At 40.0% G+C, this 23,417-nt stretch overlaps 9 protein-coding genes, 1 long non-coding RNA gene and 1 other non-coding gene across 12 annotated transcripts; 8 read left to right on the forward strand and 3 right to left on the reverse strand.

The window, feature by feature from the left end:
- Positions 604-1,579, forward strand: LOC18597092 (polyubiquitin 9). Its single transcript, XM_007025924.2, has one exon. The coding sequence runs from the start codon at positions 648-650 to the stop codon at positions 1,452-1,454; it is 807 nt and encodes a 268-aa protein (XP_007025986.2). The 5' UTR covers positions 604-647; the 3' UTR covers positions 1,455-1,579.
- On the forward strand, positions 3,112-4,030 carry LOC18597093 (polyubiquitin 11). Its single transcript, XM_007025925.2, has one exon. It carries the CDS (start codon positions 3,190-3,192, stop codon positions 3,877-3,879), a length of 690 nt encoding a protein of 229 aa, XP_007025987.2. The 5' UTR covers positions 3,112-3,189; the 3' UTR covers positions 3,880-4,030.
- LOC108662485 lies at positions 4,693-7,736 on the forward strand. The gene is made up of 4 exons (XR_001928355.1): positions 4,693-5,288; positions 5,821-5,987; positions 6,086-6,187; positions 6,531-7,736. It is a non-coding gene; the product is annotated as an uncharacterized LOC108662485 (long non-coding RNA).
- LOC18597094 (MYB-like transcription factor ETC1) lies at positions 8,692-9,904 on the forward strand. Its single transcript, XM_007025926.2, has 3 exons — positions 8,692-9,018; positions 9,344-9,428; positions 9,502-9,904. Exons 1-3 carry the CDS (start codon positions 8,967-8,969, stop codon positions 9,587-9,589), a joined length of 225 nt encoding a protein of 74 aa, XP_007025988.2. The 5' UTR covers positions 8,692-8,966; the 3' UTR covers positions 9,590-9,904.
- On the reverse strand, positions 10,281-11,790 carry LOC18597095 (cysteine-rich PDZ-binding protein). Its single transcript, XM_007025927.2, has 4 exons — positions 11,661-11,790; positions 11,422-11,539; positions 10,729-10,820; positions 10,281-10,637 (listed from the first exon to the last, which is right to left on the reverse strand). Exons 1-4 carry the CDS (start codon positions 11,674-11,676, stop codon positions 10,573-10,575), a joined length of 291 nt encoding a protein of 96 aa, XP_007025989.1. The 5' UTR covers positions 11,677-11,790; the 3' UTR covers positions 10,281-10,572.
- On the reverse strand, positions 12,401-14,240 carry LOC18597096 (probable xyloglucan endotransglucosylase/hydrolase protein 8). Its single transcript, XM_007025929.2, has 5 exons — positions 14,032-14,240; positions 13,627-13,880; positions 13,442-13,542; positions 13,149-13,351; positions 12,401-12,960 (listed from the first exon to the last, which is right to left on the reverse strand). The coding sequence occupies exons 1-5, from the start codon at positions 14,073-14,075 to the stop codon at positions 12,558-12,560; spliced, it is 1,005 nt and encodes a 334-aa protein (XP_007025991.2). The 5' UTR covers positions 14,076-14,240; the 3' UTR covers positions 12,401-12,557.
- Positions 15,504-15,583, forward strand: TRNAL-UAG. The gene has a single exon. It is a non-coding gene; the product is annotated as a tRNA-Leu (tRNA).
- On the forward strand, positions 15,886-17,444 carry LOC18597097 (thiamine thiazole synthase 2, chloroplastic). The gene is made up of 2 exons (XM_007025930.2): positions 15,886-16,988; positions 17,079-17,444. The coding sequence occupies exons 1-2, from the start codon at positions 15,993-15,995 to the stop codon at positions 17,244-17,246; spliced, it is 1,164 nt and encodes a 387-aa protein (XP_007025992.2). The 5' UTR covers positions 15,886-15,992; the 3' UTR covers positions 17,247-17,444.
- On the reverse strand, positions 17,422-19,260 carry LOC18597098 (UDP-glycosyltransferase 73C3). The gene has a single exon (XM_007025931.2). It carries the CDS (start codon positions 19,054-19,056, stop codon positions 17,575-17,577), a length of 1,482 nt encoding a protein of 493 aa, XP_007025993.2. The 5' UTR covers positions 19,057-19,260; the 3' UTR covers positions 17,422-17,574.
- On the forward strand, positions 19,403-21,379 carry LOC18597099 (pentatricopeptide repeat-containing protein At4g21170). 2 transcript variants are annotated; one of them, XM_018122990.1, is made up of 2 exons: positions 19,863-19,925; positions 20,081-21,379. In XM_018122990.1, exon 2 carries the CDS (start codon positions 20,123-20,125, stop codon positions 21,224-21,226), a length of 1,104 nt encoding a protein of 367 aa, XP_017978479.1. In that variant the 5' UTR covers positions 19,863-19,925; positions 20,081-20,122; the 3' UTR covers positions 21,227-21,379. The 2 variants fall into 2 exon arrangements, with proteins under 2 accessions (XP_007025994.2, XP_017978479.1); XM_007025932.2 differs by having other exon boundaries at positions 19,403-21,379.
- Positions 21,839-23,183, forward strand: LOC18597100 (probable dolichyl-diphosphooligosaccharide--protein glycosyltransferase subunit 3B). Its single transcript, XM_007025933.2, has one exon. It carries the CDS (start codon positions 21,920-21,922, stop codon positions 22,946-22,948), a length of 1,029 nt encoding a protein of 342 aa, XP_007025995.2. The 5' UTR covers positions 21,839-21,919; the 3' UTR covers positions 22,949-23,183.

Here is a 23,417-nt window from a genome sequence, read left to right on the forward strand (position 1 = left end):
TACTAATTGATATCGTATTTAGCAATTCATTATTTATTATTTCATAAAAATTTATGATTATTAAGATATCACGAAAAGATTTTACTGTGTTTTATTCTCCAAAACAAATTTAGTCTTTAAATGTTTGTGCTCTAAGCAAGATTCTTTAATCAATCATAAGACGAGATCATTCATATGTCTCCCTCTAAACAAAGTAATTAATCTAGCTAGGAATCATGATGATCATTATGATATATGGTAGCAAAATCAGCCCAGCTTGCTTAATTCCTATATTGAAGATAAAGAAAGAATCCTAACCTTTTCAAGAGCAAATCCCATTTTAAAAAAGCTTCAAAATCTAGAGTAATTAATGACTAATAATGACCCACTCAAATCGCCCAATTAGCAGATAATGGATAGCTGTTAACAGCAGCAGATTATACACATAAATCACTTCCTTTTAAGTAGGCAAAGATCCTCTCTATTTCTTCAAAAGTGGAAATTAAATTAAAAAAATGACCAGGTCAAATGTTGATTTTAGATTTGTTTAAGAGTATATCTGTGGATTTTATGGTATAAGTAAGGGATATTTGCTACCATTTTTAACCTAGAGAAGTCCCCCCCCCCATTCATCTCTTCTTTCTATCCCAAGTCTCTAATCTTTTCAAATGGATGTCACCTTTGAATGCCAGAGAGGCAGATCTTTCTCCATTGAAGTTGGTTTCTTTGACACTGTCCTGGAAATCAAAGAAAAGGTGCAGAAATACCAGGGAATACCTATATCTAGACAAACTCTTGTTTTCAATGGCCAAGTTCTCCAGGATGAGCGAGATGTTGAGTATTGTGAAATCCTCCAGAACTCCAGCATTCAACTCCTCGTGGCCCCGGAGGCCGACAAACCTCAGGTGGTCAAGACTGAAAAATCTTCCCCGTCGAAGAAACTCCAACTCAAGATCAACATACCATCCTCCAAGGCCTCCATTCCTCTTGAGATGGACGTGAACGACACTGTCCTACGGTTAAAAGAAAAGATTCGTGAGATGGAACCGGTCCCTGTCAACAGGTTAGTAGTGCAATCAAGCGGGGCGGAGTTGCAGGACCATCTATCTCTACGCGACTGCGAGCTCCCTGATAATACTGAGATTGACGTAAATATCAAGCCGTCGCCCACAGGTTCAGGGACAGGGTCGGCAGGGGCCTCGACGGGGACCAAAAGGCTGCTGAAGGTGATGGTGTTGCCCAAGTGCGGGACCAAGAAGATACCGGTGGAAGTCAATGCATCGGATAATGTTGCAGAGCTGAGAAAAGAACTGCAGAAGTTGCAGCAAAGGCTTCAGTTCCATCTCCCGCAGGAAGGTTACTTTTTCATATATAAACAGAATGTGATGGACGATGATCGATCGTTTAGGTGGCACCATGTTGGCCAAGGTGATACCATTGAGATCTTTAACGGAAGTGTTACCGGAGGATCATGAAACAGTTTCATGTTCTTTTGTCAGTGGTGCTGTAACCTAGCTACTGGTTTTTAATATGCTTGTTTAGTTTATCTCTTTTCTTACATTTTCCTTTAACTATAGGGCTGAAGAGGCAAGATATTATAAAAAATTTCGTCCCCTCTTTTGATATCTATTTCGTTTAAGTCTTTATTGCTTGGTAAGAGATTGTGGAAGATAAGATTTTCATCCAACCAGATAACAATGAAGAAAAACCACAATTATCACTAAGGCATCATTGACCTAACAAGTAGTTACATACCTTCCAACAAGTGTACAAAACTAAGAATTGATATCACTGGCCAGGGTAAGCCATAAAGCATAAGAAAAATGAGAATTTTGTTTTGCTAGCTCTTTCCATCACCCTGCCCGATCCTTATGTTCAATGAGACTTCCAAACCATGGCAAAAGAGACTGATCAGTGTGGTTGGCTTGGGTTAAAGCGCAACATGAATCTGATATGGGTTATAGATTGGCGAGTCAGTGAGAATCCCGAGGTTCTTATACATGTTGAGATTAAACAGAAGAAAGATTTGGCTTGCAGTCAGTTGGGGTATTCCTGGTTTGGTTTCAGCATATACCACAGGAGACGCATACAAACTTAAACCTTGTATGAGCGAGGCGCCCAATCCTGATTCCGCCCTGATGCATCTGTCAATGACTTGAAAAATGCGAGTGAAGGAGTTTCATGGTGTCGAAAGTTGACAAGCAAGACCTTCCCTACCAAGGGAAAGTACTCAAGACAGTGACATCCAGCTTCGAGTTCATCACATTCATGATGCATCAATGGTACAACAAGAGTGCGGAATTCAAAGCAGATAGTTCCTGCAGAGCTTGGTCTGTCCTTCAAGAACATCATGCTCAAGCAGGCTAGTGAAGATGCAAGTCTCAGCCGAGAATAGTAGTAGAATTTCAGCCTTTTCTCCTGATTGAGGCTCAAAGGGAGACACCCAAAAGCCTGGTTTAAAGCCCAACCCATTAATAATACAAGGGGCATGAATCAAAACCCAATGGCCCATTTCAAGGAGGTTAAAGAAATTGCAAAAAGTGTTACTAATTACACAACCCAAAGGATCAAATATATTGTTCAATTTTTTTAATTTATAAAGGAACATTCTCAAGAAATACAATTTATCATATTAAATAAAGGGGTTTCAATTTTATTTTATTACCATTATTCTTGGAAATGGAATCAATCAGGACCTTCCAAGAAGGTCACCCTCCGTCGTCATCGTCTTCGTAACCAAAGGGCCAGGGGGACAGGAGAGAAAGTAAACCAATTTTTCTTTTAAAAGGGTGAAATGAATATAGACGCAATAAGGACCAACAATCAGAAAATCAACGGCTACGAATCAAAGTAGCCAACCCACGAACATTAAAATAAATTTCCCAACTGGCGAAGGAAAAATCAGATCACCGTTGGCCCCATTGATTACAACCCGGGCCCACCAACGGCACAAAGTCCGTCAAGTAACGACGCTCCAAAGGCGGTCACCTAACACCGTTAAACAAAAAGACTAACGGCGCACTGCCAAATTAATGTTGCCGTGTCAATTGTGGGAAAAGCCACCGCCCTGTTACGTGTCATAATTGCATTTGTTGGTCGTTTCAGGAGTTTGGCTATAAAAGAATCCCCCTATTCGCTTTGTTTCTCCCATCCCGAGTGGTTTAATTTCTCTGATATTTACTTTGTAGGTTTTCTGTTCACGCAAACAAGATGCAGATCTTCGTTAAGACACTCACCGGCAAGACAATCACCCTCGAAGTCGAGAGTTCCGACACGATCGACAACGTGAAGGCCAAGATCCAGGACAAGGAAGGGATCCCACCGGACCAACAAAGGCTTATCTTTGCTGGGAAGCAGCTCGAGGACGGCCGAACCTTGGCCGATTACAACATCCAGAAGGAGTCGACTCTCCACCTCGTCCTCCGTCTACGTGGTGGGATGCAGATCTTCGTCAAGACCCTGACGGGTAAGACGATAACCCTGGAAGTCGAAAGCTCCGACACCATCGACAACGTGAAGGCCAAGATCCAGGACAAGGAAGGAATCCCGCCAGACCAGCAAAGGCTTATCTTTGCTGGGAAGCAGCTCGAGGACGGTCGAACTTTGGCTGATTATAACATTCAGAAAGAGTCGACACTTCATTTGGTTTTGAGGCTCCGTGGTGGGATGCAGATTTTCGTTAAGACTCTGACAGGGAAAACCATTACTTTGGAGGTGGAGAGCTCGGATACCATTGATAATGTTAAGGCAAAGATTCAGGACAAGGAAGGGATTCCACCAGATCAGCAAAGGTTGATATTTGCTGGGAAGCAATTGGAAGATGGAAGGACTCTGGCTGATTACAATATTCAGAAGGAGTCCACCCTTCACCTGGTCTTGCGCCTTCGTGGTGGTTTCTAAGCTCCCTATGGGACTGGATTGGGTTTATGTGAAAGGATTGTGTTGTCTGGCCCTGTTGAGGCCTTTAAATTTAAATTTGTAAGTCTTAGATCTGTCTGCCTCTACTTTATGTAGTGCTTTTTTTTGAATAAAATTTGCATATTTACTGCTATCTGTCTTCTTTGATCAATCTTAATTTTCGTTCTCAATTTGTGGATGCATTTGTTGTGTTCTGTGATGTTCATGGCACTTCAAAATGAGGGTAAAGGGGACAGCTTCGGCACCTGAATTGTGTAAAAGATAATGAGCATTGGAGAGAATCCTAGGAATTTCCAATTGTTTTGATAGTCAAAGATCAAACATCAGAGTATTGAACGATAACTGGGTTTATTTCTTCCAGCTATGGTTCTCTTTTCTTCGACACCAGCTCTTGGACTCATTCCAAATATGTCTTTCCTTGAACATAAAGATTAGTTGGCTTTTCTTGGGTTCTTGCAGCTCAAACACCAGGAAAAGAAAAGACCAGTTATGAAGTTGAGTTAGATATACTTAATAATGGTTCTAGCATTTGGAATTTTGTTGCATTAGCCCCATTGATGAACACTTTCATTGAATTTTGAACTGCTATCCTATCTCCAATTTTGGAATTGAATTTCTTAAGGGATAAGATTAACACTTGTGCGGAAGAATCTTAATGGATTGAGTTGACACATCAGCTAATTTCAATCATTTTCTTCTCTTCCATTGCATCCGTTACATAAATATCTTCTTTGCATTTTTCCTACGTTTTTTTAGGTGGAGTGATTCTTCCATTTTAGGTTGCTTTCATCCTTTCCTGCCAACCAAACGGTTAAAAATGGAATCACCAACTTTTAGCCAAACGTAACTTCAGCATCGAGCTGGATATTGAGAAGCCCAATCTGTGTTAGGTAGGGTGGAACTGTATTAAGAAACATATTTAGTTGATCATTACGAAAGAACTCATATACGAAGTAAAGAGAATTTTAAGGAGAAAAATCAGAGATATCGAAAACCACTTACTAGACACTAGAGAAGACGGTCATAATAACCTTACACACTTGTCTTATAATAAATTACTTAAAAACTGTAACTACGAAGCCAAAAGCCAAGGAAAATAATCTAATTTTGTCAACAAAGAAAAATCAGAAAGTTAGTGCCGTGATGGGCACATTCTACGTCTGGTACCTAGTATGGGATAACCACCCGTTAAATGAAACGTGGACAAGCACCACAACTAACTTCTAACATTAACAGTAAAGTAGCCACTTAACAATAAGCAAAGCTCCATTGTTGACGCTGTGAACGACTTCAAAGCTGAGGCAGGAAGTCAGGAACCACTCTCAACAAGCTGCGTGTGGTCAAGAGAAATTCTCTCCAAAATATAATAAAGAAGTGGCTAAACCTCTCTGGTACTTCTCTCCGTGAGATTTTCTGCAGTGTCTAATTTGTTCACGATTTGGCTTGGTTTGTTTTTCTTTATCAATCTACCGTTATCATCGAACCCTAATCACCATGATGACATGCTTATGGTTAAGATTGGCTTTAATTCTTTATTGCCATAGTCTATTTTCTTTGGTGGAAACTCTCAGAATCCTGGGTGCCCCTTGAATTTTAGAGACATCATCCTGGTTTTTAATTGAATAGCTTAAAGCTTGTAATATAGATTGTTAGATCTATGCTAGAGGACTCTTTTCATGTTGTGGAAAGAAATTAGGAAAATATCATGTCTAACGCATATTCGATGAATATGGATACAGAGATCCAACTCGTTTAAGTATATAAGAAAGACTTTAAAAAAGTTGAATATATTCATCATAGACTATGTATCTGACACTCTTAACCTAATGTGAAACTCTTTCTTTTAATGGACTTCATAAAGCTGCCTAGTGATTTTTAGGAAAATTTGTTGTTTAATAGATTGAAGTGTGATTGTGACTACAGAGACAGGGCAATAAAATACTGTAGTAATGAAGAAGGGATGCCCAGCCAAGTTCAAATAACACTGAAATAAGCCTGCTGCCGGTATTTATAGTTTTCCAGGACAAGGTTTTAGAGTCTGCATTGGTGGGCTTAACGATGGTTCTGATGATACTTGCAAAAAGCACCAGGTGATGATAAATATGGAAATAGCATAGCCGTTTTGCTCGTTTTTGTTTTGTACTTTTGCTGGACCTTGAAGTCTCCCTCAACTAATCATGCTTGCCAGGCAAGGATCTATTTGGACAAAGGGCATATGGATTCATGCATTCCTTTGACCTTAATTTGCAATTTGGCCTTTCCTAATTTTCTATCCATTGAATATAGTCAGGTATACGTTGCATTCCTTGACAACATTTGTTTCTTTTATTAATTTTCTTTGTCTTCATTTCCATAATTGTAAATGTGCACTGCTACCAACAAACTAGGCTTGGGTGTGAAAAACCTTGACTTACACCCACCCTGTTTTTGGAATTGAAAGGTAATTGGGGGTTATGGATCATTAAGCACCAAAACAATGTTAAACCTCTTATTATTTGAAAGGAATTAAGATCAGGGATTGTGCTTGTGCTATGGTAAATACCAGTCACATCTGACATAAATGATACAACTTGCTTGCCTTCTTTTATTGCTGCATGTTGGGGCTCAAACCACTTGCTATTTTGTGGTCACAGGTTATTCAAATTCAAGGCGATCAGAGAAAGAACGTGTCTACTTTTTCTTATTCAGGTAATTCTAGTCAGTTACACCCAGTTTAGTGCATGCAATTTTAGCATATGGAGTAGCTAAATTTTCTTATTACTGGGCTGGCATTGCGAAGAAGGAACACCTAAAGATTAATGGTTTTTGAGCAGCAGTAAGAGATCTAGCAGATTACAATAGCCATTGTAGCTAAAACTAACAGATAGTGTCTGATACTGCAATAACTTTTTGTTTGAATAAGATGATACTGCAATAACTGATAGGCTTATCTGGCTGTGGTTGTAGCCCTTCTAAATGTACTATCAGTATTTGTTCAATTGGAATTCACAATATTTCCTAATTTGGTTAATCTTATATTCCATGCATATCAAGACCATGCAGACAAAGCCAGTATATCGGGGTTCATATGCTGAGGATAATGAATTACTCTAATCTTCTATACTTTAGAATTTAGTAGCTGGTATCAAGATGGAAAAGGTCCCTGTGACTGCAGGGACAATGGCACCCGGTTGCAACTTAGCAACTAGTGTCGCAATTTGTTTTGCCAACTTTGATCTCTGATGACAACTTTTACAGAGCTTCCAGATATACTGGGGTTGCTTAGAGGTCCATGGTGGAATCGTTGGCTACTGGTGCGGACTATGATTTAGTAATTCTTTGAATTATGCAAAGATAACTCTCAAATTTTTTTGCTCAGGCAAGAAATAGCTTCTGGACCAAAATTGGCACATGAAAAGAAGGATTAAACGTCGCCGAAAGGAGAAGACAGGACAAATGAAATGATACAAAGGACATTATGGCAGCAGGGATTGAATCGGTTGAGCTTTTCCTTCAGTTACTTGAGTGTTGGTTTTTTTTAATCCCACTTTGCCCCTCATCCAGAAGCTGCAATTCGTACAGCATATTTCATCACAACCAGCCAAATGTACTTGGTTTTATAACTGTGAAATAATACATCGTATCAGCTTCAAGATCTTGGCATAATCGGCTTTGGAAAAAGTTTCACCAATTGGAACAGAAACCACTTTCTGCCCTTCTTTTCCCTGATGTCTGTCTCCTTTTCATGAAAAGATTCATGACTACTGCAAGATTTGTTCTTGACAATCCTCCTAGATTTTGTCTGGCACTTTTCCATTACGTTTCTGTAAGCTACACTAAAAAATCTGAACTTTGTCCAAGTCATTGGTTGGTGTTAGCTTTAGATCATAGAAACCATCTGAGCCATTGGATTATATGGTTTATCACCCCATCGGAACAGAACAAAGAGAGGATGCAAATGGGCCAATAAAGCTCATTTTCTGATCAAAATTTCAGTGGTGCTTTGAAGCATATACTCACAAAGCTTTTCATTGACTAACTACGAATTTGGATAGGGACATTAGACCAACTATACATGAAACTTCAAGATAGCAATTATGTCATTATGTCACGTGGGGGTTCTGCAGACACCCCAAACCGTATGGCCTTGGACTCACCCTTAGCTTGACCTCCGAATCCAACTCAGCCGGCACTCCGCCACATCTCCGGGCCCCCTCTACAGGTCTGAACCGCGCCCCATGATAATTACAATTCCTTCTGGTCCTAGCTGGCTTCTGCTAGAAAGTTTACAGCTTATCCAGAAATCATTGAATACGGTTTTTCTGCCCACTGATTCAAGAATTTATTCCTTTAGTGATTTAAAAGATTAAAAACGTGATTCGTGATCAGCCAATTAAATATAACATGATTCATTCCCATGAATCAAAGTTACCCACTGAAACAGAAACTCAGAAAAACCATTTAGTGGGAACTGGGAAGGGGCGTATCAGCATATAGTTCTCTACTGTTACATACCCATCCTAGTTATACTCCATACTTGGTTTTTTTAAGTGGAAAACAATGGTGAAATTATGTCGCAAACTACCTACTTGCTCTCTTGTGATCCTAGTACATTACACTAAAGCCTGGAAAAATAATTGAACAGATTGCAAATTCATGCAACAGATCCATCAATTAATGCATTGGACCTTGAAAAGTGAGCTTGATTGAAACCTTTTGGGCACGCTTAATCGCAGATATCAACTGCCGAAAGGTCGTTTACTCTTCACTTCTTCATGAAGTTTGATACTTTTACCATATCATCCACATCTATATAGCTACATGCCATAGAGGAAATCCTAGTGAAAGCCACAGAATCTTTGCACTAACGCCTCAACTACCCATCAAGCCCGTTAGACCACAGCCGTAGCTGTCATTCAACAACCATTCCCACTGATCCAAGACTCGGACTCGTGACAAGTATTATTTTAAGGCGCCTGCCTGCACGGTTTAAAAAAGAGCAATCCCCCGTTGGCTGTTTACTCAAAGAGTTCCAAGTCTAACTGGTGGTTTTCGAGGTCCGTGATCTTCTTCAGGCTTCAACCTTCGACATGGGTGACTCTGAACATTCCTCTTCTGGTGACACTTTCGTGGACTCTCGAGGTACTCAACAGCAGCGGTTTTCATTGTTTTTCATTCTGGATCTTGGGTTTTTTTTATTCTTCTGTTCTTTTTTAAGTTCATCCTCTTCAGCTCTTCTCATGATATGTAGTTCTTTGTAACAATGTATGAATTTGCTTTGCCCTGAGAACTAGTTGCATCATAAATGAATACTTCTGATATTCTTTCCAAAAGATCTGCAAAATATCTTCTTTTGTTTTCATATAAGGGCAACGTTAATTCTTAAAGAATACTAGAGTTTGAGTGATGGTATCACTTCTGTCATTGAATCCTTTAAACCTAAACATATTTCCTACATTTTGTTCAGAGGTGACAAGTAGAGAATCAAAGGTTAAATTCTCCGACGATGAGGAAACTCTTATAATTAGGATGTATAATCTGGTTGGAGAGAGGTTAGATTCTTTGCTTTCACTTTCCTTCTCCTGTTTTCTCCTCTTGGCTCTTTTACGAAGTATTCCTTGTCAGGTGGGCCCTAATTGCCGGGAGAATCCCTGGAAGGACAGCAAAGGAAATTGAGGAGTATTGGAACACTAGGTGCTCGACAAGTGAATGATATGTCACAAAACCTGGACCGTACTTTCCTCTGCCAAATGTTCATTATTTTGGTAGAGCTGATGCCAATTACAGACGACAGAGCTTGTTGGGTACCTGTTGCACCTACCTCGAACGGAACTTAGGTTTGAAAATTCACATATGCCAGCTTCTGTAACGCTTCAAGCAAGTGATGTTTTTGATATTTTTGGGCTTCCACCACTTTTTCTCTTGTCATGATCTTAGCTGTAGAATATTTTCCTTTGATTAATCATGCTTCCGTTGCCTACGTTAGAGAGTTTACCTATGCCTTAAATGTTCAATATTTACTTTTTTTCCACCATTTATAAAGAAACTGAGCAGAAAAGCAGCATGCCCTTAGTTCACCATCAACCATGTTTACCCCTGGACAAATGATCTTGTCTTGTAGGCATATACTACAACCAGAAACTATATAAGACAACCAAGTTAGAAACAAAGCCATGCCTGCACACATTCTAGCAAGATAATAGCGGTATATAACATGGTTTGAATTTATGACTTTAGCCTCGATTCCCACTCTAATCCTGTTCAGGGGACATGCCGCTCAAACCCAATGCCACCAGACTCCATCCCTCCCGCAAAGACAGGAAAGGAACCACCGATAACCATACAATGAAGCAGAAAAATCTACGAGTTGTACAATCATGCCATTAACATAAATAGAATTATAATGAACCCGACTTAAAGTTTATTCCTTGCAAAACTTTATTGAAAAGAGGACAATTACTACTTCCATGTTACTCTAGCTATAGACATGATTAATGCATACTTGTATTAAAAAGATTCTGTTCGGTAGTAAATTTGCGAAAGGAAAGAAATACAATGATCAGAAAGAACCAAGCATACAACATAAACATTAACAATTTAATGATCTTTTACAGTCTTTGACCAAGTTGGTGAGTTATCAATGACAGAGGGCAACTATGATATCTACTTGAAGACCAACCAATATCCCCTTTGATATTATACATTGCTCTGCTTGTAAAACTTGGTGTCAAGCACTTGCTTACCGCACATTGCACATACCCCTGCACAACACACAACACCTATCAGATGTCACAAAAAATAATCATTTAAATCAATCAAACCGTGAGAGAGAGCAACATCAAATAATCATACCTTTGGAATAAGCACAGGTGTGACAGTACTTCGCATCTTGGTGCACTTGCTGCTTGCAAATCATGCACTTGGTATTTCCATAAGGAGTCCACCTGCAAGCAACAAATTTCCAAATCAAAATTAAGAAATATGAAAAACACAATCCAGTATCATACATGAAAGACAAAAGGGATAATTTGACCAGAAATGAGCACTGCACAGGATAATCAGCATTGTGGAAAGAAGTCACTAAATCAAACACAAGACGAAACAACCAACTGGGGCAAAATATTGCACAAAAGCAATTGCAGCTAAAAGCCTAAGCCCCAAAATATGTTTATGAGCATTACCTTCTGTAGTAAAGAGAAGATAGAAAACTAGCAATCAAATAAAATCCTTTTCGCAAAGGCAATGTCGATTTGCTTATTAACACTAATACACTATGCAAATACTGTGGTGCTATATCTAATCATAAAACTTTCAAAATCAAGTATTCAATCCCAAACTTGCAAGAATTAATAACAATTTACAGCAATAATCAAGCCATTCCTCAAAAGAAATCAACTGATCAACAGGTATTGCTACAATATTAGACAAAATTTTATACAAAAAAAACCCTAATTTGTGACGACGATTCAAATTTTGATTATGTTTTACAAACTAGTCAACAAAATTTATAAGACTGAAAACGGAGAAGGGAAAAAACAAAAAGACCTGTGCTTTTTGGAGAGGAGTTTATTCTCGTTGATTTTCCGGCCACCGCTTTCGGTGGTGTTGGTGGCTCCTTCCTTCCACTTATCCGGCACGATCACCTTCGACAGCTTCCTCTGGCCTGCAAATTAAAAAAATTAATCTGTTCCATCAGTTTCTTCTTCAAAATTTTCAGATTACTACTACAACAATTACCCGAATTAACCAGAAAACTAGTTTAATCGCAGAGTGAGGAAACTTACACTTCTCGCACACCATTGCAAGTTACTTGCTTTGCTCTGCAAACCTTTCCCCCTTCTCAGTTTCCCCCTTCCTTCACGAAATCGGAGCCCTAAGGAAGATTGGTTCTGGGCCGCTTGAGATCGAAAGCCTGCGTGTTTTAAAGGTTTTTGTTCTGTTTCGAATTGACATAAATACCCTTTCTTTTGGAGTAAACTACAAAACTAGGCGGTGCTAAGATGTGCTTAAGGCTAAGCTAATTCATTATTATATTAATTAATATGATTAATTATCATATTAATTATTTAAATAATAATTCTTGAAGAAGAAGAGAAAATGCTAGATTACTAATTAGGAAACAAGTACTAGAATTATAATTAAATACTAATTCATTCTTTCATCACATATATCGTGTTTGATTTTCATTTTTTATATAAAGTTTAAAAAAAATTTTAAGTTGAATTTTGATTTCTATAAATTATAAATTTTTTTTGAGAAATACCCTTGACATTAAAAAAGGAGAAGAAATTGGATAGTTATAGTTATTAAGGTAATCAAGGATGGTAAGAACATTTTGCTTTTATTTTTCAAATAAGATATTAATTCGAGACAATTAAAAGTATATAAACGAGATTGTATTCTAGGTTAATTTGATTTTACATAAAATTTAAAAATTTTAAGTTTGAATTTTGATCTTCATTAATTTTTTCTTTGCAAATTAATCTTATACAAAAAAAAAAGAGAATAAATGGGATAATTATAATTAAAGTAATCAAGGAAAGTAAGAGTGATTGAATAAATTATACAAATATCCAATTACTGAATACAATAGTGCAACAAAAACCCATATTTTATACTAATTGAAAAATGATATAAAAAGAATACAAAATTTGATGCTAAATTCTCACTTGGTAGCTCTCCTAATCCCAGGGACTCAATGAACACTCCTCAGGCAACTGGGGGTATCGTTCATAATCCTTGCAATAATCATAAATAACAAGGTTTCTCTGCACCCAAGCGTAATCCATCTTCTGAGAATCAGATAAATGCCAAGCATCGTACTGATCCCACCAGTTCTTGGTGGTGGTCGATACGCATGCAGGGTAAGGGTCTTCCCATTGGCACCCCTCGACGCTGAAGTCCTTGTACGAGGACACGAACGGTGCTCTTTTCCAGTCTGTTTTCTCCAGCCCACCTCTGGTGGCCCAGTCGTCGGCGTTCCAGATGCTGGAGAACAAGTACATGGGCTTCTCGTTGGGGAAAAAGCCGTTTTCTTTACCGTTGTTCTTGTATACTCTGATGGGTACTCTATCCACAAAGAATCTGTTTGCAAGTATGGAAATTCGGTTCAGCTTTCAACAGGTTATGGTTAGGTTGAAGTATCATAAATCTCAGTTACAGAATGACAGAGATGATCATAACTGAGATAATCATCACTGCCAGTGGATCCCAATCCAGGCAATGCCATGTGTGTGTGAAAGTGAAAGTGACCAATTTCTCGTTTGACTTACAGAATTTGCTGGCTGTTCCAGAGAACGGAATATGAGTGGAACCCTTCGGTGGGGTCGAACCAAAGCATGTGCCTCATTTCACGGCCTCCGACCCCATTCTTGTACACGTTTGTCTGGATTAAATATGGCTGCCCAGTCCTATTCCCCAAGAACTCAAAATCCAGCTCATCTCTCTCTGGTCCTGCCCCATTCTCAGAACACATCTGCAACACTCTTAATTAACTTCAGCTTTCCGAACCAAAAGAACATATACAAGATTGAATCTTTGATGAAAATTTTCAAGAAGTACTTACATAGTAAGCTGTCACAACACCAGCAGAGTCACCTCCGACCAACTTCAGTTTCATGCTAAACCACCCAAATCTGTATCTTTGCTTGGTCTGAAATCCACAACCTGCAAACAGACAGAAACAAATTAAAAAACCATCTATATGAACCAAGTTAATTAATATAGGAATCGATTTTGAATCAAATATACCTGTTTCTTTATCCAAGGAGAGGAACCAGGTCTGGCCATCATCAGAGGTCTTGAAATGGTCTTCAGACCACATAATACTGAAGTTATCTTCAAAAGAAGTTTGTGAACCAGCTGCCTCGGATGAAGAACAGATTGCAGATATCAGAACTGCAATGAAGAGAAGAGAGGCCATTGGAGAGACCCTTATCTTCATTTTCGTTTGGCTGAAGAATTTTTTTGGCAAGGAGAGGAGATGAGCTATCTCTGCTGGATCTCTGAGGAACAAATGTGCATTGAATACGATGAGTATTTGAAAATGGAGAGTTCATGTGAAAGGGTAGAACAGTAAACATAGTTTGTATATTAATTATTTTGATAATGATTGAATGTACCAATTTACCCATGTAAGAATGTTCAGATCCTTACAAAAATATCAGCAGGCACTCATCATTTTCCTCCGCATTCATCATGTAAAAAAGGGCTGGATCCTGGATCAGCAGAATACAACCACAGCAAGAATCTCGATTGCGTTCAAACAACTTCAGGTATCAAGCAAGGTGGGAAAAGATGGCTAGTATTAGTTACTGATATGCAAAGCCGACATGGGTATTTTAGGGAATGACTAGGGAGAATGATCCATGGAGAACAAACATGGAAAAGCCAGGCTGCCCTGCAATTGCAACTAGCAGTAAAAAAATGGAGGGTGGGGTCCATTTCTTGCATGCAAGAACGTGACTGGGTTTTATTTGTCTTACAATAATCAGAAAGTTTCTTGGATTTGACAACTGGATTTGGCGGTCGGGACTCGGGACCAACAATCCTTCTCCTTGCTCACTGGCACAGAGGCACCTCTGGCTTCAAGTTTAAACTTGAAATTAAAGCAACTAAACACACTTTAATCTTTAGCTTTACTCAAAAAAGAAGGAATAAAAACAACCACAATTTTCCACCTTCCTTTCTAATTTGGCTTGTTTGTACCTCCTTTATGTAGCAGATGCATGGCAATTACACTTAAATCAGGGAATGAAACAAAGTGCTTTCTACACTGGAAGCAGTGAAAAGAAGGCATAAAGCAGAGCTTGCTTTCTCGGTAAACATGACCAACATGCTGTTTCCAATGACCAAGAAAGCAGGATTAGGTTATAATTGTGAAGAAACATCTACATGTGGAAAAGAAGGTTTGATATATAATTAAACTATTAAATTGTTCTCTAATTGAAACTACGAAAACCTGAATTAACATTTAGATTAAGGGTTCAATAATTGATTATGTTGATTCAGAAACCTCCATTTGCCATCAAGATGAGAGGACTGATCTTAGGAGTCATAAGGTCCCACAACCGTTCGATTATTGTGGAGAGCTGATTAATGAACTGAAAGTGAACGACTGAATGTATAGCTTCAACTATCAGTGACAACCCAGACTTGTTTTCACTCTACTTTGAACAGCAATGTTTCTTTATCTTGTATTTGGTTGAGAATCTATTTTGTTTATTTTTTGGATTCATGTGGTTAATTTCAGTTCTAGCTCTTGAAGTTCTCATGTATTGGCCACGGGAACAACTGTTATGGTCTTTATTTATTTCATAGAATGTGCCCATTTGTTGGCTGCACCTGGTTTCTGTGACCACGGTTCCCACCGCCCACCGCAAAGGCCTGAAGTCCTGAACAACAGGGCCATGTCCCTGTCACATTATCTTCTCATGGCGCTTTTAAGTTTCTCTTGAAGTTCTTAAATTCCACATGTTGTAGCGAGTTCCATAGCTGTAGATTAGCTTGCCAATTTGAGAGACTAAAGACTCTAAAGACCAAAGTTCAAGTTTTACAAGAAAGTAGAGAAATTAAGTAATTGCTGTGTCGATTATGAACGTAGAAGTCAGATTTAGCACGTATCGAGTGACAGTTTGGCCGAGTGGTCTAAGGCGCCAGATTTAGGCTCTGGTCCGAAAGGGCGTGGGTTCAAATCCCACAGCTGTCAACACTTTTCAAATTTTTCATTAAATTTTTAAGCCCATCCAATGCATACAATGCCAGCTCATAACCATTCATTAAACTTCAAAGGCCAACCAATAACTACAATGCCAGCCCATCACTGTAGTAGGTTCAGCTCGACGAATACAATGCAGAAATGAAAGTTCAAAGGCACAACGTTTCCCTTTCCCAAGAAAAGCAAGCCAGCAACGATATCAGTAGCACAGACACTATCATGGTCCCAATATCCCAAGTAGATAGCAAAAATCCAAGCATTATGAACCGTTCAAATTCTATCTTCATCAACCTTTTCATTTTTTTTCAGATTTTTCCAACAGATATTTTGATCAAGCTTCGACACTCCATTTTAGATATTTTCATCTCTCTCGGTCTCTCCGTCCTTCAAAAAAGCTTAAATGCCCCATGTTGACACTCAGTCACTCATCACTCCCCACCGTATCTCCTTCATTTACCACACAAAGGCACCCCAAAACACTCCACTACAATCAATGGCAGCCATTACCGCTACCCTCACCTCACTGTCTTCAAGCCCCAAACCATCTTTCTTAGACCACAAGTCATCCTTCCATGGCACCCCGATTGCTTCTCGCTTCACTCCCATTAGATCCTCCTCCCAGGACTCCGCCATTTCCATGTCCTTGAATACTCCTCCTTATGACTTGCAATCCTTTAACTTCCAACCCATCAAAGAATCCTACGTCGCTCGTGAAATGACACGCCGTTACATGATGGACATGATTACTTATGCTGACACTGATGTTATCATCGTAGGCGCCGGCTCTGCGGGTCTCTCTTGTGCTTACGAGATTAGCAAAAACCCCAACATCCGTGTTGCCATAATTGAACAATCTGTCAGCCCTGGTGGAGGCGCATGGCTTGGTGGTCAACTATTTTCAGCCATGGTTGTGCGCAAACCAGCTCACATATTCCTAGATGAGCTCGGCATCCAATATGATGAGCAAGAAAACTACGTCGTCATCAAGCATGCAGCTTTGTTCACCTCAACAATCATGAGCAAGCTTTTGGCCAGGCCTAACGTGAAGTTGTTCAATGCTGTGGCTGCCGAAGATTTGATAGTGAAGGATAACAGAGTTACCGGAGTGGTAACTAACTGGGCTTTGGTGTCTATGAACCATGATACACAATCTTGCATGGACCCAAATGTGATGGAGTCTAAGGTTGTGGTCAGTTCCTGTGGGCATGATGGACCTTTTGGAGCGACTGGAGTCAAGAGATTGAAGAGTATTGGGATGATTGATAGCGTCCCTGGAATGAAGGCACTGGATATGAATACTGCAGAGGATGCAATTGTCAGGCTTACCAGGGAGATTGTGCCTGGCATGATTGTTACAGGAATGGAAGTTGCAGAGATTGATGGAGCCCCAAGAATGGTAAATAATACTATCGTTCGTCACTTCTATTACTTTCTGACTTTTCAATTTTGATTGAGTTATTGATGTAATGCTGGTTTGATTTTGCAGGGTCCAACATTTGGAGCAATGATGATATCAGGACAGAAAGCAGCACACTTAGCCTTGAAGGCCTTGGGGCAGCCTAATGCAATAGATGGGACCTTCATCGAAGGTGGAAGAGTACAGCCAGAGTTTGTTCTTGCTGCTGCTGAGACAGAGGGGACTGTGGATGCTTGAAAATATATTATAGGGAATTCGATTTTCAGGGGAATGGAATAAATAAAGAAAGATGTGGATGAAATTAGACCATTTTGGGATAGGGTGATAGGGTTGGAAGTGGATAAAAAGTGGACTTTTGTTTTGATTTTTGGTTCAAATGAGTTCTGATTAATGTTCATATACCGTTGGAAAATGAAGAAAAAAAAAACTTTACTAGTTTGGGATTTCATTGTGCTGCAATTTGTTGGATTCAGCTTTCATGTGCATAAGACCAAAATTACACTAAACAATGATCCGACCATCAGCAGGAATTTTCATAGAACCTGCTTACAGCAGCAAAACTCTGTCATTCCTGTGCTTTCTTGCCACTGACTTGCATAATATCTTTGATTAGCCTGTTGACATTGAGATAGGAAGATCCCCCGTTTTCAAATGCCTTCTTTGCCAACTCCCCAAGCTCCCTTGCTCTCTTCCTCCTCTCTTCTCCTTCTCCTCCTGCATCCACTACTGAGTCTATAGCCTTCACAATTTGCTCTCTCTTGATCATCGCCCCATACTTCTCTTCCTCTCCCCGTCTCATGGCAATTTCAGCTCCTACCCTTTCCCCGATCCTCAATACTTGCACCACTAACTTTTCGTTGAAGAACTGATCAGCTGATAGAGGCCATGTTACCATTGGCAAACCAGCAGCAACTCCTTCTAGTACTGAGTTCCAGCCACAATGTGTCAATAGCCCTCCTACTGCTGGGTGAGACAATATTAAAACTTGCGGTGCCCAGCCATGGATCAGTAGGCCTCTCCCTTTGATTCTCTCTTCAAATCCTTCTTCAGACACCCATTTTTTGAACTCATCAGATTTGTTCCCTTCTCTGATAACCCAAATGAATGGCCGGTTTGATGCTTCTAAACCCAAGGCCAACTCGATCAGTTGCTCAGGTGCGACATTGCTTAGAGTTCCGAAGCAAGCGTAAACAACTGAGTTTTGGGGCCATGAATCAAGCCACTGCAAGTACTGGCTTACATCAACAGAGGCTTTGCTTCCTCTCTGAGCCTTATCTATTTCGCCCTTGTTCGAAAGTGACACAGGACCAATACACCAAATCTTGTCTCCTTTGACCTTTCTGTATTCTTCAACATATCCTGATTCCAATTCTTCAAAAGAATTAACCACCAAACCGTACGATGCCATGTCCGCTGCCCTCAGTTGTTCTTCCTTGTCTTTCGAAACCACTGATCCTGGTTTGAAGTTAACAGGCAGCTGGGCTTTAGTTAGTTCAATCCTATCCGGCAAACCAGGCACCACAAAAGGCTCCAGATCATCAGAGACCTTCTCGCGAATCTTTGAAATGCCAATAAAATGTGAGCATACAACAGTAAAGCAGCTCGTCCCATTGAAAACAAGCCTTGGAATTCTGAATTTTTCAGCGACGTTAATTGTCCAGGGAAGCTGTCTATCAGAGACAATACAGCTTGGTTCTGGTTGTGTCTCTTCCAACAATTGCTCAAGCGGCTGCTGCAACATGCCAACAGCATCCATAAAATTCTTGAACAAGAGCTGTGATGGGAGAGCATCTATATTCTCGCAGCCCTCAGGCAAGTTAGCCTCAACGCATGGAAATCTTAGTTGAAGAAGCCGGACTTGGACCCCAGAAGCTATATCACGATCAAGGATGCTTTTGAACCTGAGAGCATTAAGAGGCGTGGTGACTATAGTGACTGTCACACCATGCTGAGCCAGTACTCTGCCCATGTCCACCATGGGGAGCAGGTGGCCTGGAAACATCAAGGGTACCAAAACAAAGTGAAGCTCAGCTGATTCGGAGGCCATGGGTACTGTGAGTGCAGCGGACTGATGAATCAGTACTTCAATAACTCAAGCCTCTGCCTATCTTTTGGCTTAGTCAACTGATTTTATGTTCGAACCACTTGCAAATAAAATAAGAACCAACCACCCCTAGGATCCAATGAACTACTTTCACTATTGATGTAAAACCTGTATTATATGTTATATTTTCTTTCATTCTGACGCATATTGCAATTTGACAAGGAAGTAGCCACTGTCTTCTACACAAAGAAATTGGTAATTGTCCAACACCGGTTGGACTTGGACCTTTAATTGAGCCCAAGAGCACCCCACCAAATCGAAACAGAGAACACTGTAAACGACTTCGTTTTGCTGTATTTGTCTTGGTTTTCAAAGTTCAAGCATCTGCTTGACAATAGCTACTGTCTTCCAGCGACAATATCTGAACTGAACTCAAATGCACGACTCTCACTGCTCTCACCGTTTCATCAAACCATTTTCAACTCTAACGACGACAAGAACAACCTATTCTTCTTCTGATTGGAGGGCTCAAATCAAGCAAAGCCAGCTGGTTTCCCAGGTCTCATCCATTCTCTTACAAAGACATAACTGGGCATCACTTCTCCGAACTCTCAATCTCCGCTCCAAACTAAACCCAGTTCTGTTCCTCCAAATCCTCCACAAAACCCAACATCACCCTCAAATCTCTCTAACTTTCTTCAACTGGGTCAAAACCCATCTAGGTTTTAAACCAGACCTTAAGTCCCAATGCCATATTATCCAAATTGCGCTCGGGTCGGATCTTTGTCGATCTGTGGAACCCGTTGTAAACTCTCTGATCCAGTCCCATCCTGCACCAATAGTTGCAGATTCTATGATTCAAGCTTGCAAAGGTAAAAATTTTCAATCTAGTGCTTTAAGTTCAGTTATCAAATGTTATTCAAAACACGGTCTTTTTATGGAAGGATTAGAGGTGTTTAGAAAAATGAGAATTCATGGATTTACTCCTTCGGTATGTGCGTGTAATGAGCTGCTTGATGCTTTACAGAGAGGAAATGAGGTAAAGCTAGCTTGGGGTTTTTTAGGTGCCATGCTTCGAGTTGGTATTGAGCCTGATCAATTTTCATGGTCATTGGTTGCTCAAATTTTTTGTAAAAATGGGAAATTGGGGAAAGTTGTTGGATTGCTAGAAAAGGGCATTTATAATTCTGAAATTTATGATCTTGTTATTGATTTTTATAGCAAAAGTGGGGATTTTGGAGCTGCATTTAATCGATTAAATGAGATGTATAATAGAAAAGTTGATACTAGTTTTTGTACCTATAGCTCAATACTTGATGGGGCATGTAAATATAATGATGGAGAAGTAATTGGGAGGATACTGAGGATGATGGTAGAGAAGGAATTAGTTCCAAGACACCAATTTTCTAAAAAGGATTTGATCATTCCAAAGCTTTGTGATTTGAGGAAGACACATGCAGCTGAAATGTTGTTTAAGAAGGCTTGTGATGAGAATATTAGATTGCGGAATGATACTTATGGGTCTATGCTGAAGGCATTGTCACAGGAAGCAAGAATAGATGAAGCAATAGAAGTGTGTCGTATGATTTTGAAAAGGAGAATTGTTGTGAATGAGAGCTGCTATTCTGCATTTATAAATGCTCTTTGCAAGGAAGATCAGTCTGATGATGGATATGAACTGTTAGTGGATATTATAAAAAGAGGACATAATCCTTGTGCATCCAAATTATCCAAATATATATCATCACAGTGTAGTCAAATGAATTGGAGGAAAGCTGAAGAACTCTTGGATCTAATGCTAGAGAAAGGGTTATTGCCTGACTCATTTGGTTGTTGCTCGTTGATTCAATATTATTGCTTTAACAGACAGGTCGACAAAATTGTTGCATTGCATGATAAGATGGAGAAAGTGAAGGGCTGCTTAGATGTAACAACATACAACATGATTCTTGATGTGCTTTGGGGAGAAAGGAAAGCTGAAGAAGCAGTCAGGGTGTATGACTATATGACAGGACTGAACTTGGTCGACAGTGCAAGTTTTACAGTCATGATACGCGAGCTCTGCCACATGAAGGAAATGAAAAAAGCCATGAAAATTCATGACGAAATGTTGAATATGGGGCTTAAACCTGACAAAGGTACATATAAGCGACTGATTTCTGGGTTTAAGTAATAGATGGGGTAGCGTGAATGAACTGCATGCATCTCACACCGTTTAGATAATGGGGTAGGATGTCATTCTTTCATTTTTATTGTAAATTATATAAGCCTGGATTATGTAAAGATGTGTTATGAAAAGCAAAATCTGATTTGCAGGCTATAAAAATTTGATGTCACAAATCATTTATAAGCTTAGAGTATAATACAAAAACTCTAATTGTGCAGGCTAAAAGTAAGGATATGAAGTAGTCAATTAACTATAAATATGATAGATTGGTGGCTCCCAAAACTTTCCAAGATATACAAACATAGTACGGCCAGGAACAGACCCTATGATGTTCTGATAAACAGGATTGACAGGCTCTTGGGTCCTTGGATGTAGCCTGGCTTGCACCGCCTTGAACACAAGCCTTCACATCTTTTGAAGAAAACTTCTTGCTTTGTACAAGGAAGTTTCACCAACAAATTTTCCAGCTGTTCCCGGGAGAGTGTGAAAAAGGCCTAAGAACTCAAAAGCCGAACTTGGACTTCGAATGATGAAGCATTGCTCTGAGGCCCAAAGGAAAAGATCCATCTTGTTTACGAAACGCTGCCGTTTCGTTGGTGCCTCTATGTCAAGTCAAAGTCTTCTGCAACGTACCAGAGCCGTCGAATGTTAAACCAAACCAAACTCTCTTCAGTGCCAATTCCGTAAACAAACGAAGAAATGGCGATCTCTGCCACTCATCTCTTCTTAGTGTCGTTCATCACCCTGTCTCTGTTCCTTGTGATTTCCAAAGCTGAATCGGAATCAGAGCTGGTAGCCGATCTCCTAGCCCTCCAGTCCGAATCAAAATCAGGAGTCATCCACTTAGACGACCGGACCGTCTCCAAATTCCTGACATCCCCGAAAACTCCTCGCCCTTTCTCTTTCATCATCTTCTTCGACGCCACCCAACTCCACGACAAATCCGAGCTCCACCTCCGGGAACTCCGGAACGAGTTCGCCCTCGTCGCCTCCTCTTTCATCACCAACAACAACAGCTCCAATACCAAGCTCTTCTTCTGCGACATCGAGTTCCGCGAATCCCAATCGTCCTTCCACCTCTTCGGCGTCAACTCCCTCCCCCACATCCGCCTCGTCGGCCCCACCGCCAAATCCCTGAAAGATGACTCGGAGCAAATGGACCAGGGGGATTTCTCCCGAATGGCTGAGTCGATGGCCGAGTTCATCGAGTCCAGAACTAAACTTACCGTGGGTCCCATCCATCGTCCCCCCATTCTTTCTAAAAAGCAACTCGCTCTAATCGCTGCCCTTTTGTTAATTTGGTCTCCGTTCGTCGCCAAGAAAATCTTCGCCGGCCAAACCCTCTTGCACGATCCCAAAATTTGGCTTTCCGGAGCCGTTTTTGTCTATTTCTTTAGCGTTTCGGGGGCGATGCATAATATAATAAGGAAAATGCCGATGTTTTTGGTGGATAGGAACGATCCAAACAAATTGGTTTTCTTTTACCAGGGATCGGGGATGCAGCTAGGAGCGGAAGGGTTCGCGGTGGGTTTTCTTTATACAATTGTGGGATTATTGCTCGCATTCGTGACTCATGTGCTTGTTTATGTCAAGGATGCGACAGCCAAGCGTGTGGCGATGCTTGTTGCGATTTTCGTTTCGTTCTGGGCGGTGAAGAAAGTGATTTTCTTGGACAATTGGAAGACTGGATATGGGGTTCATGGATTCTGGCCTTCCAGTTGGAACTGAAGGCATTATTCTTCTTTGTTTTCTCGGCTAGTATGAGGTGAATTATGGTTTTGACAATTGGAGAATTTAGTTGAGAACTTGATATCAATTTTCTATTTTTAAATGCATGACTTTGCACGAAATGTTGGGCTTATAGAACCATTAGTTGATTACAAGTTGACATCTTTACTTGAAAAATGCATTTGCTATAAGATTTTCAGATGTTAATTATAGTGCCTCATATTTATGTGTTCAACTATCTCAGTTTTTACCTGCTGCATTAGGTTCTAAATTTATCTTAGATTCATTATACATACCTTATGATGTTTAATATGGGTGTGAAAGATCTTGATCAACTTCTCTCAGTTTATGAATGAATGCCTTTGTGCATATGGAGTAAAATTTGCTGGGCTTGCTTAGCGCTCTATTTGTATGTGTCTACTTTTATGCACCGATAGTCCTAATACAAACTTTGTAAATTGTAATTGTT

Source organism: Theobroma cacao, chromosome 6 (genome assembly GCF_000208745.1).
Source record: "Theobroma cacao cultivar B97-61/B2 chromosome 6, Criollo_cocoa_genome_V2, whole genome shotgun sequence".
Taxonomy (NCBI): Eukaryota; Viridiplantae; Streptophyta; class Magnoliopsida; order Malvales; family Malvaceae; genus Theobroma; species Theobroma cacao.

Coding starts and splice junctions, on each gene's coding strand:
- LOC18597092 (XM_007025924.2), top strand. CDS start 648: ATGGATGTCACCTTTGAATGCCAGAGAGGCAGATCTTTCTCCATTGAA.
- LOC18597093 (XM_007025925.2), top strand. CDS start 3,190: ATGCAGATCTTCGTTAAGACACTCACCGGCAAGACAATCACCCTCGAA.
- LOC18597094 (XM_007025926.2), top strand. CDS start 8,967: ATGGGTGACTCTGAACATTCCTCTTCTGGTGACACTTTCGTGGACTCT. Junction 9,019..9,343: donor CACTTTCGTGGACTCTCGAG/GTACTCAACAGC, acceptor CATTTTGTTCAG/AGGTGACAAGTAGAGAATCA. Junction 9,429..9,501: donor TATAATCTGGTTGGAGAGAG/GTTAGATTCTTT, acceptor ATTCCTTGTCAG/GTGGGCCCTAATTGCCGGGA.
- LOC18597095 (XM_007025927.2), bottom strand. Junction 10,821..11,421: donor CTCCTCTCCAAAAAGCACAG/GTCTTTTTGTTT, acceptor TGTTGCTTGCAG/GTGGACTCCTTATGGAAATA. Junction 10,638..10,728: donor CACCTGTGCTTATTCCAAAG/GTATGATTATTT, acceptor TGTGTTGTGCAG/GGGTATGTGCAATGTGCGGT.
- LOC18597096 (XM_007025929.2), bottom strand. CDS start 14,075: ATGATGAATGCGGAGGAAAATGATGAGTGCCTGCTGATATTTTT. Junction 13,543..13,626: donor CTCCTTGGATAAAGAAACAG/GTATATTTGATT, acceptor GTCTGTTTGCAG/GTTGTGGATTTCAGACCAAG. Junction 12,961..13,148: donor TGGAACAGCCAGCAAATTCT/GTAAGTCAAACG, acceptor ACTTGCAAACAG/ATTCTTTGTGGATAGAGTAC.
- LOC18597097 (XM_007025930.2), top strand. CDS start 15,993: ATGCCCCATGTTGACACTCAGTCACTCATCACTCCCCACCGTATCTCC. Junction 16,989..17,078: donor TTGATGGAGCCCCAAGAATG/GTAAATAATACT, acceptor TTGATTTTGCAG/GGTCCAACATTTGGAGCAAT.
- LOC18597098 (XM_007025931.2), bottom strand. CDS start 19,056: ATGGCCTCCGAATCAGCTGAGCTTCACTTTGTTTTGGTACCCTTGATG.
- LOC18597099 (XM_007025932.2), top strand. CDS start 19,490: ATGCACGACTCTCACTGCTCTCACCGTTTCATCAAACCATTTTCAACT.
- LOC18597100 (XM_007025933.2), top strand. CDS start 21,920: ATGGCGATCTCTGCCACTCATCTCTTCTTAGTGTCGTTCATCACCCTG.